This window comes from Notolepis coatsorum (assembly GCF_963971535.1).
Source record: "Notolepis coatsorum genome assembly, chromosome: 6".
NCBI lineage: Eukaryota > Metazoa > Chordata > Actinopteri > Aulopiformes > Paralepididae > Notolepis > Notolepis coatsorum.
The window spans coordinates 49,464,643-49,478,683 of NC_140170.1; the positions used below are offsets into that span (position 1 = coordinate 49,464,643).

A 14,041-nucleotide genomic window follows, 5' to 3' on the forward strand; every position below is an offset into this window, starting at 1 on the left:
ATATATAAGGTATAGAAAATGATAAACGTGAACTTTAGGTGATCGCCCTTTTTTCGGGAGCGGGGAACATAGGACCCTTTTTGACCCTTTTTTTTTTTCGGGAGTGGGACCGGGGAACATAGAACCCTTTTTTTTTTTTTTTTTTTTTAAGCAGGGAACATAGAACCCGGGGAACATAGGACCCGGGGAACATAGGGATGACCCCTCTAATTTTGACTCATCCTTACCCCTCTCTTTAACTAATGTTGTGTTTGTGTGTTTCAGCTGATCTCAGTTTACCTTACTAAATGTCATTCACACTGCCATTCATGTTGAAAGGAGATGGAAAATACTCTTGAAAGTTGTTTGAAAGTCGCTAGGCTTTCACCCTTGAAACTTGAAAGCCATTCCATTCCAATAGACTAGAGTAATACAGTAATGTGATTATAGTGATTGATTTAATTTTAAGTGATTGATTGATTTAATACGATTCCATGAGGGACATACTGTGTTTGTCATCTTGAATAATTATGTACCTGAGCAGCTGCCTGTGTTAATCATTAATACAAATATTAACACTAGGTAGTACAAGTGTGGTAATGTTACTCCCTCTAGTGGAACATCATAGCATTGCATCTGATTGCAACCCACCCCCCTCCTGTGTTTCCCAACAGGAGAACATCCTGTTGTCTACGAAGGGACAGGGGAACATTAAAGTGGTCGACTTTGGATCCAGCTGTTACGAGCAACAAAGAAGTGAGAAACTCAAAATCCACATCATTCACCTGACAGTTGTAAATACATGTGATTGGTTGTTATTAGGGATGCTCGATATTGGCTTTTTTACCGATACCGATATTCCGATATTGTCCAACTCTTAATTTCCGATACCGATACGATACCGATATCAACCGATACCGATATATGCAGGGTTTCCCCCCAAAAAAACAGAATAATTTCAGGTAACTAATAATTTCACTGGATGCATTCAAAAGGCTTTCTAAATGTAAGCATTATCTGTGCAAAATATGATCATTAAAAAAGTTAAAATTAACATACAAGTTGTTGAATTAAACCAACATGCATACTTTTGACAATAAATAAAATAAGAATTGGTTCTTACTTGCTTGCCTGGGTAAATAAAGGTTAAAAAAAAAAAAAAATGTTTTTTTTATTTTTTTTACCGATACCGATATTTTCCGATATCACATTTTACTGCCGATATCGGCCGATAATATCGGTCGGCCGATAATATCGGACATCCCTAGTTGTTATCCATTTTGTAATGATTAACGTTTCACCACGAGACGATAAATACCATGATATATTATCATACATAATCAATGGAAAAGGGTAGGGAGCTATTGGTACATATATCAGGCATTGGACTATAGCAGGCTGAAACTATCTTCTGCACTCTTTTGGCACATATATCCTTCTAATGGAGAGAAATCGAAATTATTTGTGTCCCAATTAATCTAAATAAATGGTCTATCTCTATACTGGTATGTGAAAATTATGGATTGGATCGTACACAGTATCAGCAGATACTTAAAATCTAGGACTCAGAATTGGTATTAGGCCCTAGTAGTCAAAAAGTGGTACTGATCAAACCGACTAACCTTCCTTCCTTCCATTCCTCTCTCTCTCTCTCTCTAGTTTACACCTACATTCAGAGCCGTTTCTACCGCTCCCCAGAGGTGATCCTGGGTCATCCCTACAGCATGGCCATCGACATGTGGAGTCTGGGCTGCATCCTGGCTGAGCTCTACACTGGCTACCCCCTGTTCCCTGGAGAGAGCGAGGTGGAACAGATGGCCTGCATAATGGAGGTATAACGGACAAATAATTCAAGCCCCAATGCAGAATATTCTTCATCATATACACGTCGGGGCACTTGTGTCGCATGTACAGTCGTCGCCACTGTTTTGAGTGGGTCGCTGCCTGCCATAATTAACCTAAAATCTTTGGGAAGCCTTTTTTTCTCATCTTATCTTTAGTTCGAACATGTTGAGTGGAGTGATTATATGGTCATCCATTATAGGGTAATTATTTTGTTTCATCTTATAGGTTCTTGGAATGCCTCCAAATGATTTTGTGCAGACGGCATCGAGGAAGAGATTATTCTTCGGTAAGAACTTTGCTGAAAGTCATAATCGACATCTATTGGTGAAAAGCGACATTGCTGTATTACACTGTATTGACTTGCTTTCCATCTTTAATTTTTTTGATCCACTTTTTCTCCTTTTTTTTCAAATTTTCTCCCATCCCAATTTTCGCTGTTTTTCCAATTCTCCCCTCCCCTGTCTTGAACGTTGCTCACATATGCCCCCCACAGGTCGGTTGTAGGGAGGATAAGAAGCCTTGCATCACGTGTCCCCTCCGGTACACGAGGAGGCAGCCTGTCACATCTTTTCACCTGCCAGCGCGGACTCTCATTGGCGAGGTGTAACGTGTGGGAGGCTCACACTACCCCCGCCATTTTCCTGTCTCTGCTGTGCAGGCGTCCCCCAACCGACCTGTAGGAGTCGCTGTCCACAACGACCAGATTACCACCCATCGACTTCCACCCGCTAACTCTGCCAATTGAGCCAGTATGACGGCCGGCCGGAGGCAACGCAGACAGCCAGATTTGAACCCGGTGTCTCTTGCGTTGGTGACGAGCGCAATGTCCGCTGCGCCGCCCAGCCGCCCTACTTGCTTTCCATCTTGAAGATCCGTGCTAATTAACTACTGAGTTAGTCTATTCATTCCTAAATGAGCTGCTGCTGCTGCTGGTGACATGAAATGCATCACTTCCTGTGTGACGGATGATTTTCCCGGGGATGTCGCACCAGACACCAGTGTTTAGAACAGCCGAAAACAGCAAATGTAAAAGCAGATTTGTGTTGATATTCTTTTTTTGATACGCTTTTATGGAAGATGTTGTTTCCTCTTGTACCACACCATGTTATGATTCCTGAATATAGAGCCAAGAGAAAACCACAAGATGACCTCTCACAAAGAGGGACCGGTAGGACTCTTGAACAATGTGGTAATGATAATTCCTGTGTATAATAACTGTCTACAGACTCCAAAGGGAACCCCAGAAACATCACAAACAGCAAGGGGAAGAAGCGGAGGCCCGACTCCAAGGAGCTCCCTGCCGCCCTGAAGAGCAACGACCCCTCCTTCCTGCACTTCATTAAGCGCTGCCTCGCGTATGTGTGCACATCGCTCGTCTATTTTCTCATTGGAATTAGTTCCTCCTTTGGTTGTATATTCCTAATCTAGTCACACGCTAGACATCTGTTTTATAACTCGACAGAGATTGAAGAGCGTTTGATCGTGGAACCTCTTGATGTTGTTGCTTTTAAAATCAACCACACACACACACACACACACACACACACTCATTGACACTCACTCTGTGTGCTTTTCCAGGTGGGATCCGACCAAGCGGATGACTCCTGATGAAGGTATGCAGCACGAATGGATCCTGGAAGGTAATTTCAACAAGGTCCGGCCCAAAACCAGACCAGTGCTGAGGAAGACGTCCGAGAGCCTGAGCAGCACCGAGAACACCTTTGACCACAGTTACCGCAAACCACTTAGCAGCAGAGCGGGTGAGACAGTTCTTCATATGAATACATTCTGAACCCACTTCTCACTCTTTAAAAGCGAGAGAGTAGTGGTACACGTTCACAAATATTGAACTGTCGTGTGCTGCACATGGACTGCGTGTGTGAATTCTGAAGTGCGGTGGCATTCCCCTTTCCAAGAGCTGATGCCATGGAAACAAGCTAGTTAAACAAATGACATTCTTATCCACCCCATGCTGACATTACTGTGATCTCTTCGTCCTGTGGTACAGTGGAGAGGGTCGGCACAGACGGCAACGACAAGGTCAAGGCAGACAGTTCCGCCGTGCGAGGCAAGGTGACCCCCGCCGAGCGTCTTCGACCTATCGGGGCGTCGGCGGAGGAGGAGACGTGTGAAGGCGTGGCCAAGGTCGCCAAGGACGACGAGCAGCAGGGAGGGGGCGGAGAAAGGCCGGTCCACATCATCATTAAGTCTCAACACGAAGAGGGCGGAGATGGAGGAGAGAGCCACGACCTGCCTCAGACTCTTCCTCCTCTCATCTAGCAGTCTGATTGATTGATTGATTGATTGAAAATGGTATTAACAGATTGCAGAATGGGTACAATACAGTACAGCTCAATATACACAATTGTTAAGGGGATGCAGACCAGAGAAAGACTTTCGTCTTGTTTACATCAGGGTCCCCCATTTTCAATTCATCATAACCGGTCTGACCGGTGGGCTGTCTGGACGAAGGGATTTCCGTTGGATTTGCCATAACCAAAGAGAGGGACAACTATTAGAGCAGTGGAGATTCCTTTCATACACTCCCAGTTTGTATGACGATGCATTTAATCGGCCAGGAATCCCGATGGTGTTACAATCATGGTAAGTATACCTAGCTAACTGGCAGGCTACAGAACATGTTCTCTTGAAAGCTTTTGCAAAGGGAATCACCAAGCTGTCTGCCACAGACAAAATTGATGTCAAATTTCTCCAGTAATTGAGGAAACCCCATTTCTTTTCATGCATCATTGGTCTGTAGTTTGTAGGGGTGTAACGATCTCAATACAAAATAGAAAATTTAAAGGAATTTACAGTGTAAACTGTAACGACGATTCTCCAAATGATTTGGTATGGTATGGCTATACTGCTATTAGCATAATATTTAAGGCTCATTATCATTTAAATAAAATCTATTTTAAGCCAAACCGAGCTGTGTAGTATAATATATCATTATTATAATAATTCATTCGAATTAGAGCTTCGTAGTATGAATATATTTTTAACGCATAAAGAATCAAACTATCCAATCGTGACCTTAAAATTTGTATTCTGATCAAATCAGAAAATATATGTAACATTACACCTCTAGTAGTGTTTTTTTAATTTTTTTGTGTCCCAAATATCATTTATTGAACTACATCTTAACTGTACATTGATTTGTTTTATATATATATATAGTTTATACATTTTAGGCACCACTCTTTCACTTTAATTCACACACATCTCCACACTAGCTATGGTAGCCTACAACTGCATGACTACCAAAAGGTTATTGTCACACTTTTGTTACTTTTCTTTCTCTTTCTTTTATAGAATGACTTAAATGCTGAAGGACTGTGTGCAATAATGGCTGAGCCAAAGAACGTTTTTTATTATTATTATATCAGATAAATGTGCCCTGTTGGAAACATCTGCTTTTTCTGCATCCTTTCGTTAGAATGCTGATAATGAGGTTTAGATTACTTATTTATACGGCCATGATGTTAATGGTTTTTTGACAGTTTATGTACATTTAAACAAAATCTAACAAAATATGATGTATTTGTATTAACATATTTACTGTACATATTTCAGCTATGATTTTCTATGTAATGCATAACGTTCTGTAAAATAATGTTTCAGATTATTGTTACCCTTTAGACAAGGTTTTACTTGTGTTGTTACTGTATGAAACATATTTTGTATATGTAAACACATTTTGTCTCTGTTGTTCATAATATTTTTTACTATTAGACACAAAGAAGAGACAATCCTTTTATTGATAGTTTGTGCCTTGCAGTATTAGAAACCTTGCACTTTACTATTGTGTGTGTGTGTACCTGGAATTAGTCCGTAGGATTCTCGCCCTGTCAAGTAACGAGAGTTGTGCAATATCTACTGCCCTTTCAAGATCCCTATTATTAGCAAAGAATGATAAAAAGGCATTACCAATTACCATACATCCAATGTTAACAAAGCATATTGTTATACAATTACTCACCTCTTTTCTCTACTGTTTATACATTTTACTCTTTTTGCTGAAAAGATAAAAGGGAATCCTGTTTGTGTTTGTAAGGATACAAATTGCACAACTCCTTAGGGCATTATTGAATTAACCGACAGTAAAAAAAAAACTATTTGCAAGTTCTTGAGGGTACTATAGTTAGCAGCTGAGGCAGGTAAAAAGAAAAAAGTCCAGAAAATAATTTGTATGTCTTTTATGGTGAAATAAAGAATTGTTTCAACATGTCTCTTGTGGTATTTGTAATTTATCTAGTCTCTGATGCCCAACCTAATGAGCAACATACGCGGCTGCTTGGAGCTCCCTTGGCCATCACCATCTAAAAACATGTGTTGATGATACAAATAATGTGGAATTTATTTGTAAATGTTAATAATACTGTTAATCAGTTGCTGCTTACTGGCCAGTGACTGGACCTGCTTCCACATTACAGTTACCTAGCTGGATGAGCTGCTGCTACATTTTGTTTGGAAAATAAATCAATTCCACACTTATTAAAAGCTAATATCACAAAAGGAGTACCTTTCTGAGGCAGATAAAAATTAAAAAAAGATGAAATTGTACAAAGTACAATATATAAAGGATACTTTAATTAAAGAATCTTTTAGGCTGAACAATACTTTCTATATATAAATAAATCTGATTCGGGTGGCTAGGTGGTGCAGTGGGCAAGGCGCTCACCACCAATGCAGGAGACGCTGGGTTCGAGCCCAGCTCTCCGCATTGCTATCAGCTTGGCTGGTCGTTCATACTAATACAATTGGCAGTATTAGGGGGTGGGAAGCTGGTGGGTGGGGATCGGACGTTGTGGACAGCGACTCCTACAGGTCAGTTGGTGCGCCTGCGCAGCAGAATCAGGAAGCGACGGGGGTGGCGTGTCCTCTATGGGCGTGTCCCTCCCACGCAGACCCCCGACGCTGAGAGATCGCGCTGTGCAGGTGAACAGATGCGACGGCTGCCTCCTCGAGTACCGGAGGGGACACGTGATGTAAGGCTTCGTCCACATTGCAGCCGGCTTGTGGGAGGCATGGTCTAACAGCGTTCGAGACAGGGGAGGGTAGAATTGGACGATACGAAATTGGGGACGGGAGAAAAATAGAAAATGGGAGAAAAAGTAGATAAAATAAAAAATTAAATAAATCTGATTCAACCTTTTGAGAAGAATCTAAAGGAATTTATTTGTTTGTGAAGTGGATTTCCCAAGCTATTTCGGTTCTGCTCTGCTCAGAACCGGGTTGCTGGTACTCTGCGTTGTGATTCAATACCTTAAAGCTCTGGGAATCACTTCTGTTCAAACTGAGCGGTGCAGGCAGAAGGAATTAGGAGGAAAAATAGTATAACAGTTGTTTAATGAAAGTTTAAGAGTGTATACAAATTACAATAAGAAAATGCTATAGTTGTGATCACAAACACTATGCCGTGAGTGATACAACCAGACTAAAGAAGAGAATGCTAGTTGTTGAGTTGTTGAAAGTCTCTGTTTGATAACAAAGACTTGGTTTTCCCTCCAAGAAGTTCCTTGTCCCTGCCGCCTTGCTTTGTGGATGAGATGGTGGAGAGGTCTTGTCCTGTGGTTGGGTTGTTTCAGAGTCCTCTTCCCCCCAGCACACCTCATTATATCCCCAAGGCCCAGTGTCTCGGAGTTGATGACATCATCACATTCTTTCCTCCAATCCCAGGTCTGCTAAGCTTGTATTTGAAAAATAGGGGTTTGGCTTAATAGCCCAACCCCCTTCACATAACTGCAAACGGAGGCTGTCCTTACATAGTCAACAATATATACTGTCCTTTGTTTAATACTAACAATCTACCTTAAACATTGCATTATTTTCATTTCCTAATATCTATATTTGAATTACAATTGCCCACATAAACACAGATATATTTCTTTATCACTAAGTCTACTGACTTTCAGAAAATATCTAACAAATCTAATCATTCTGTTAGCTTAATAGAATACAAATCAATACATAGAACAATCAATTAATCATATTGAACATAAATGAAAACAGAACAGGCACATTAACTAATTACCTACTTTAAGTATGATTTTAACTTACTTCAATGACTTCAGAATTCAAGAACAATATACCAGGAAATAGTTAGCTTGTTTGGAGATCTTCTCTGTGTGTGTGTGTGTGTGTGTGTGTGTGTGTGTGTGTGTGTGTGTGTGTGTGAATGTGTGTGTGTGTGTGTGAATGTGTGTGTGTGTGTGTGACTATGTGTGTGTGTGTGTGTGACTATGTGTGTGTGTGTCTATGTGTGTGTGTGTGTGTGTCTGAATGTGTGTGTGTGTGAGTCTATGTGTGTGTGTGTGAGTCTATGTGTGTGTGTCACAGGAAACTCCAGCGAGATAACATGTTTACGTGACCTTTTGGTCTTTTGTTTCGATCTTACAGAGCCCATTGTCTTAAACTCTTCCCAGGCCATGGCAGATGGCCCTTGGGTTCCTGTCGTAGATAGAATCATTTGACCACTCACTTCATATGTAAATCGACCTGTGTGCCCACAATGGCAATCAGTCTATGTAAACACACACACAATCTATGAATTATTGTTTTGAGGGCCAAGTATTTCTACACATTAGTTAATCATGAGATCTATGTTTGGGAATTTACCACATTTGCTTGCACAAATATGACAAAAACAACACATCTAGAATAATGTAAAAATGGAAAATGAAAATCTTTAAATATAAAATAAGATCAGTGAAGTTTGGAGGTATTGTACAAATGCAGTCAGAAATAAGACATCATTTGAAGGGGTGGAAAGAGTATATTCTTGCTATATACAGGATATACAGAGTTTCTGCAATAACCTTAACTATTGCACTTGAGAATGTGGTGAGGTAATAATCACATACAGAGGTGGAGGAGGAGCAGTTGTAGGGTGTGAGGGCTGATGTGTGCTGGACGGTGAGGGGAGTACAGTGCAGTTGTTAATCATGAGGGCCACAGCTCGAGGGAAACAACTGTTCCTGTGTCTCATTGTAGACAGCATGGTCCCGCAGTCTCTTCCCCAAGGGGAGAGCTTGGAACATGTAGTGACCAGGCTGTGAGGGATCTGCGGTTATCTTGTTGGCACACCACTGTCCTGAGTTGTGGAGTAGAGTTTTTATTAGGCCCAAAAAACCATGCCCGTCCCATCCCTATACATGAACCTGTGTATAGGTTCTGCCTGAGCCTGAACCATGGCAGCAGTTTTGCAGCCATCAAATGTTTTTTTTTTTTTTTTAGGCTTCCCTCCAGTAAGTACCAAGAAAATCTGTTGAAGTCTGACATATTTAAATCTCTTCTGTCATAATGCCTGGTGAATTCCAGAATAGGCCAAACTGGCCATTGTAGTCAGCTTGATCCCCAGTGTGCCAGCTCATCTCTGTTTCAGTACGCAGCAGAGCTGGTTCCATGGTGCTGAACTGGACAGAGGAGAGGCGTGTTGTAAGTCTATTGACAGTCTTCACAACGACCAGAGGGAGTTCCACAAATCATGTTCAACCCAGATTCGGCTCAAACAAGGGACTAAACACGTTTCGCAATTATGCCACAACAATGTGGAACGCCCTACCCACAGCTGTAAAATATTGTGAATCCCTACCCACCTTCAAAACCGCTCTCAAAGAGCACCTACGGGGGGGCTGCAATTCTAAACTGGCCCTGGTAAATGTCCAAACCCCCCCCCGCCCCCCACCCAACCCCCTCCAATGTACAGTTTCTTCCCCCTCAAATGTATATTCTCTTTTAGAAACTCTGTCTCTTAAACTGTATATTTGTATATCTTGTATGTCATGAATGTCTGGATGTAACAGTACTGTATATCTGTATGTCATAAATGTTACGATTAATTGAAAATGGGGGACCCTGATGTAAACAAGAAGAAAGTCTTTCTCTGGTCTGCATCCCCTTAACAATTGTGTGTATTGAGCCGTACTGTATATTGTACCCATTCTGCAAAGTTATCAATCAATCAATCACAACCGGCCGGCCGGCCACTGCTCAGTCTGTAACTGTAGGTGCATTGTGCAGGGGTCAGTCTGCCTGTGTCCAAGAAGGGCTTTGTGAGCCAATTCTTCACGGGGTAAAGCTGATCAGGTCATGTCCAACGTCACGCCAGTGATGGCCATGCTCCTGTGTTGGTGGACAGCACATCCAGGAAGGTCAAACCAGTCATAGCAGGTGTCCTGTCTCTTAAACAGTCAGACCCACTCCTATCCGAGCTCCGGGAGGGTCATCAAGGAGAAACCGCCTATTCTCAGTCCTTGCCCCACAATGGTGGAACGAACTGCCCACCTGCAGTTAGTTAGGACAGCCGAAACCCATCCAATCTTTCGCCGTCGACTAAAGACGCACTTCTTCAACCATTATCTGAAATGAAAATAAATAAATAAATAAAAAAATCTAACCCTAACTAACCTTACTGTCATGCACTTGTCCTAAATTATACTAACCTACACTGTAGCACTCAACACTTTGATGAACATTGTTACTCAGCTGATAGAGTTGTGCCCTTCCTGATGACTTGTCGTACAGAACTTGTAAGTCGCTTTGGATAAAAGCGTCAGCTAAATGACTAAATGTGAATGTAAATGTGTCCTGGGCCCAGGAGTTCAAAATGTTTAATCCCTATCTGATTGTCTCAGATTTGTATTTTGGGTAGTTGAAAACCAAAAAAACAGGATTAGGATCACGTTGATATCCGATCAGATCAGGAAATAAAATCCAAGCTTTAATCTGGATAAAATCTTCAAAACGGGTAGTTCAAACCGACAACACAGAATTGGGATCAGTTTGATCCCAAAAAACTGGATTATCTTGATCCCACCAGAGGGGTGGATTTCCAGTGGATGACAGTATAAGGTTAGTTAAACAGAAACAAGCATTTTATCGTAAAATATCTGTATTTTATTGTGACAAATAATAAAAAATAAAATAAAAACTTGAACTTGAGTTAGGGTTAGATTTATTTTCATATTATTATTATTTTTTCCTTCCAGATAATGGTTGAAGAAGTGCGTTAATATAGTTAATTGGGTGGGGCGGGTTTGATGGGTAAATAAGGGATTCGATTTAGCTTTAGTTGTTTATTTATTTCTATTGTGTATTCTCTAAATTGAGTAACTCCCCCAAACGAACTGTAGGCGGCAGCAACGTGCCAGACATCTATAAGAAAAAGAAGAAGAAGAAGAGGACCCATCCGAAAAGTAAACATGGCGGCCACGGTGCTGGTGAGCCGACCTGCGAGTGTCCTTCCGAGGATCTCAGGTGAGTTACAACCACATTCACACGAGGAGAGATGCCCCATTATCATCGTCCACTATGTGTTTTACAATATGTGGTTATACTTCCTTGCGATATAAACACATTGTTGATTTTAGACCACACTGTCGACTTCCATGACCTTGCTAACAAGCTGAGCTAAGAGTGCTAGTTGTTAGCTGTCAGTGGTGGCAGCTTGGTATCACTAATCGTCAAATGTATATACTCTCTTTTCTGGACTCTTTTTGTATCACAAACAGTACTGTATTTGTAAATCTGGTATGTCATAAATGTCTAGATGTAGCAGTACTGTCTATCTGTATACGTTATGATGAATTGAAAATGGGGGACCCTGATGTAAACAAGACGAAAGTCTTTCTCTGGTCTGCATTCCCTTAACAATTGTGTGTATTTATTGAGCTGTACTGTACTGTACCCCATTCTGCAATCTGTTAATAAAGTTTTCAATCAATCAATCAATCTACTACTGGAGAGTGGTGACGTTATCTTGCTACAGCTAGCTGATATATGACGATCTGTGGCAGAATAGCTATCTATTTATTTTAGGGATACGCATGTTGGTAATGTAAAACGAATACGTTCCATAAAAAACTATGTATATTTCTCTCCCACCCCCTCCTAATGTACAGAATGTATATATTCTCTGTCAGGATCTATTGGTAACAGTACTATATATTTTGCATATCATATATGTCACAAATGTAACAGTACTATAGACCTGTATGTCATGTATGTCCCTATGCCATAGATGTCATGTATGTCCCTATGCCATAGATGTCATGTATGTCCCTATGCCATAGATGTCATGTATGTTGTGTATGTCATAAATGTCGTTATGAATTGAAAATGGGGGACCCAAGTCTTTCTCAAGTCTGCATCCCCTTAACAATTGTGTGTATTGAGCCGTACTGTATTGTACCCATTCTGCAATCTGTTAAAGTTTTCATTCATTCAACTGAAGTTTATCTTGGCTTAGGTTATTAGCATCACTAACTTAGACAACGTGGCGTTATTATAGCCAACTCTTTAGTGAATCAACACTTGCAGCCGAGATAAACAAGTGAGAACTGTTAGAACGTGTTTTACCTTATGCTTCTGAATAACATTGAATGCGATCTTGACTCGATAATATGTACTTTAACTAACGACATAGTCACCATAAACAGGCCTGTAACCGCTGCTCCACCACCCCATAGATGTAGCGCAGTACTGTCTATCTGTATGTCATGTATGTCATATATGTTATGATGAATTGAAAATGGGGGACCCTGATGTAAACAAGACAAGTCTTTCTCTGGTCTGCATCCCCTTAACAATTGTATGTATTGAGCTGTACTGTATTGTACCCATTCTGCAATCTGTTAATAAAAATTTCAATCAATCAATCAATCAAACCCACTACTGCTATAGTTTAGCTGAAGCTTGCAATGCGATCATCCACTGACAGATAGCACACATGAAATTGCACAGTCCTCTGATATTCTCTAGTTTCACATATTAAGCCTCTTCCTTTCTTAGTTTAGACTTCCGTTTGATCATTGTTATTGTCCTCAATATATATATATATATATTTTTTACAACCATCTCTAAACCCACACTGCCCTGTCAATACAATAGTGATGGGGTAAAATCTTCCTAAACTAACAAATATAAATGGTATTAGTGTTAATTGGAAGATAAAAAAACACTTCCAGAATAATTGATTAATTAAAATGAAAACTGTCTATCCTCCACACTGCAGGCACCTTCTCCCCTGTGGTGCTGTCATCCGTCCCAACAGTACAGCAGAGGAAACTGCACCATCAAGTCATCCCCAAAGGGAAAGGGGGCCGGTCCTCAAACAGTGGAATATCGGCCACTGTCTTTGGAGCTACTGGCTTCTTAGGCAGATATGTGGTCGGCAGGCTGGGTGAGTTACCAAAAGGAGTCATGGTCTGCATTCATACATTAACACCTGTTTGAGCATAGAGGCCATAAGCAGCCTCCATTAAAGGTGCCACTAGATGTCACACTAGAGCACCAGCATGATATTTATCCAATCCAATGCATTCCACGTTAAATCTTTTTTTGTTGTCACATATAAGGTACATGTACATGCAGTGAAATGATTGGTTCTGTATGCGCCCCCCCAGGATGTGCTTCATACAGTAAAAAGACCAAGTTACACTATACAAAATATCCAATATACAACTAAAGTACAAAATGCAAAAATTAGGTATCGATGTAGTGCAAATCTTTAGTAATAAATAGATCAAATGTGGTGTAGTGTTAAAAAGTGTTTATAGTGTCTAAAGTGAATGCTAAAGGTGAGTGTTTAAAGTGAGTGTGTGGATGTGTGTGCAATGATTGTAGATGGATGGTTAGTAATTCATAGTCATTGAGCATCCTGATGGCCTGGGGATAGAAGCTCCTTTTTTGAGTTTCTCTGTACCGGGCCGGCCATGAGACTCCGGTAGCGCTTGCCTGACCGCAGCAGTGCAAAGAGGCCGTTTTTTGGGAAGCCCATCTCCAATTGTGCATTTGGCTGATCGAGCCACTCTCTGGGGAAATGGGAAGTAGGGAGGGGATACATACAAGCAACATGTAAATGACAACATTCATTTTGGACCCACCAACATTTATTTAAATGATAAATTCATTAATCAATATTTTTGTGGGCGCGGGGGAGCAATACATTTGTTCTGCACCTTCTAAATGCTCTGTATGTATTATTATTTTAAAAGGATTACTCTACATACCCTTTATCTATAGCAACTGGCATTAATAAAAAAAAAATTTGTTTTAAGTGACAGTCATTGAGCATTATGGCAGGTTGTAGCAATAATGTATCCGTTGGCCAAAGTACAAAAAAAAAAGCGCGGATTTGCTCATTTGTGGCTGTGCATAGGGAGGTCTAGTCTGACGTCACTTTAGTTTCACACACGGTCCACTCGTATAGGGA

At 40.8% G+C, this 14,041-nt stretch overlaps 2 protein-coding genes across 2 annotated transcripts in view; both read left to right on the forward strand.

Annotated features, from left to right (window-relative positions):
* The window catches only part of dyrk4 (dual-specificity tyrosine-(Y)-phosphorylation regulated kinase 4), a gene marked incomplete at both ends in the record, with an annotated part of 38,074 nt that extends 33,970 nt beyond the window's left edge, over window positions 1-4,104 (forward strand). The window contains 6 exons of the mRNA XM_084315554.1: window positions 654-735; window positions 1,639-1,811; window positions 2,050-2,110; window positions 3,050-3,179; window positions 3,403-3,584; window positions 3,833-4,104. Of these exons, the coding sequence (XP_084171680.1) occupies window positions 654-735; window positions 1,639-1,811; window positions 2,050-2,110; window positions 3,050-3,179; window positions 3,403-3,584; window positions 3,833-4,104 (900 nt within the window). The remainder of the gene's footprint in view (window positions 1-653; window positions 736-1,638; window positions 1,812-2,049; window positions 2,111-3,049; window positions 3,180-3,402; window positions 3,585-3,832) is intronic.
* A 6,900-nt stretch (window positions 4,105-11,004) lies between these two features.
* Window positions 11,005-14,041, forward strand: part of ndufa9a (NADH:ubiquinone oxidoreductase subunit A9a) — a 35,300-nt gene continuing 32,263 nt past the window's right edge. Inside the window, exons 1-2 of the mRNA XM_084317634.1 lie at window positions 11,005-11,085; window positions 12,842-13,009. Of these exons, the coding sequence (XP_084173760.1) occupies window positions 11,031-11,085; window positions 12,842-13,009 (223 nt within the window). The 5' untranslated portion in view covers window positions 11,005-11,030. The remainder of the gene's footprint in view (window positions 11,086-12,841; window positions 13,010-14,041) is intronic.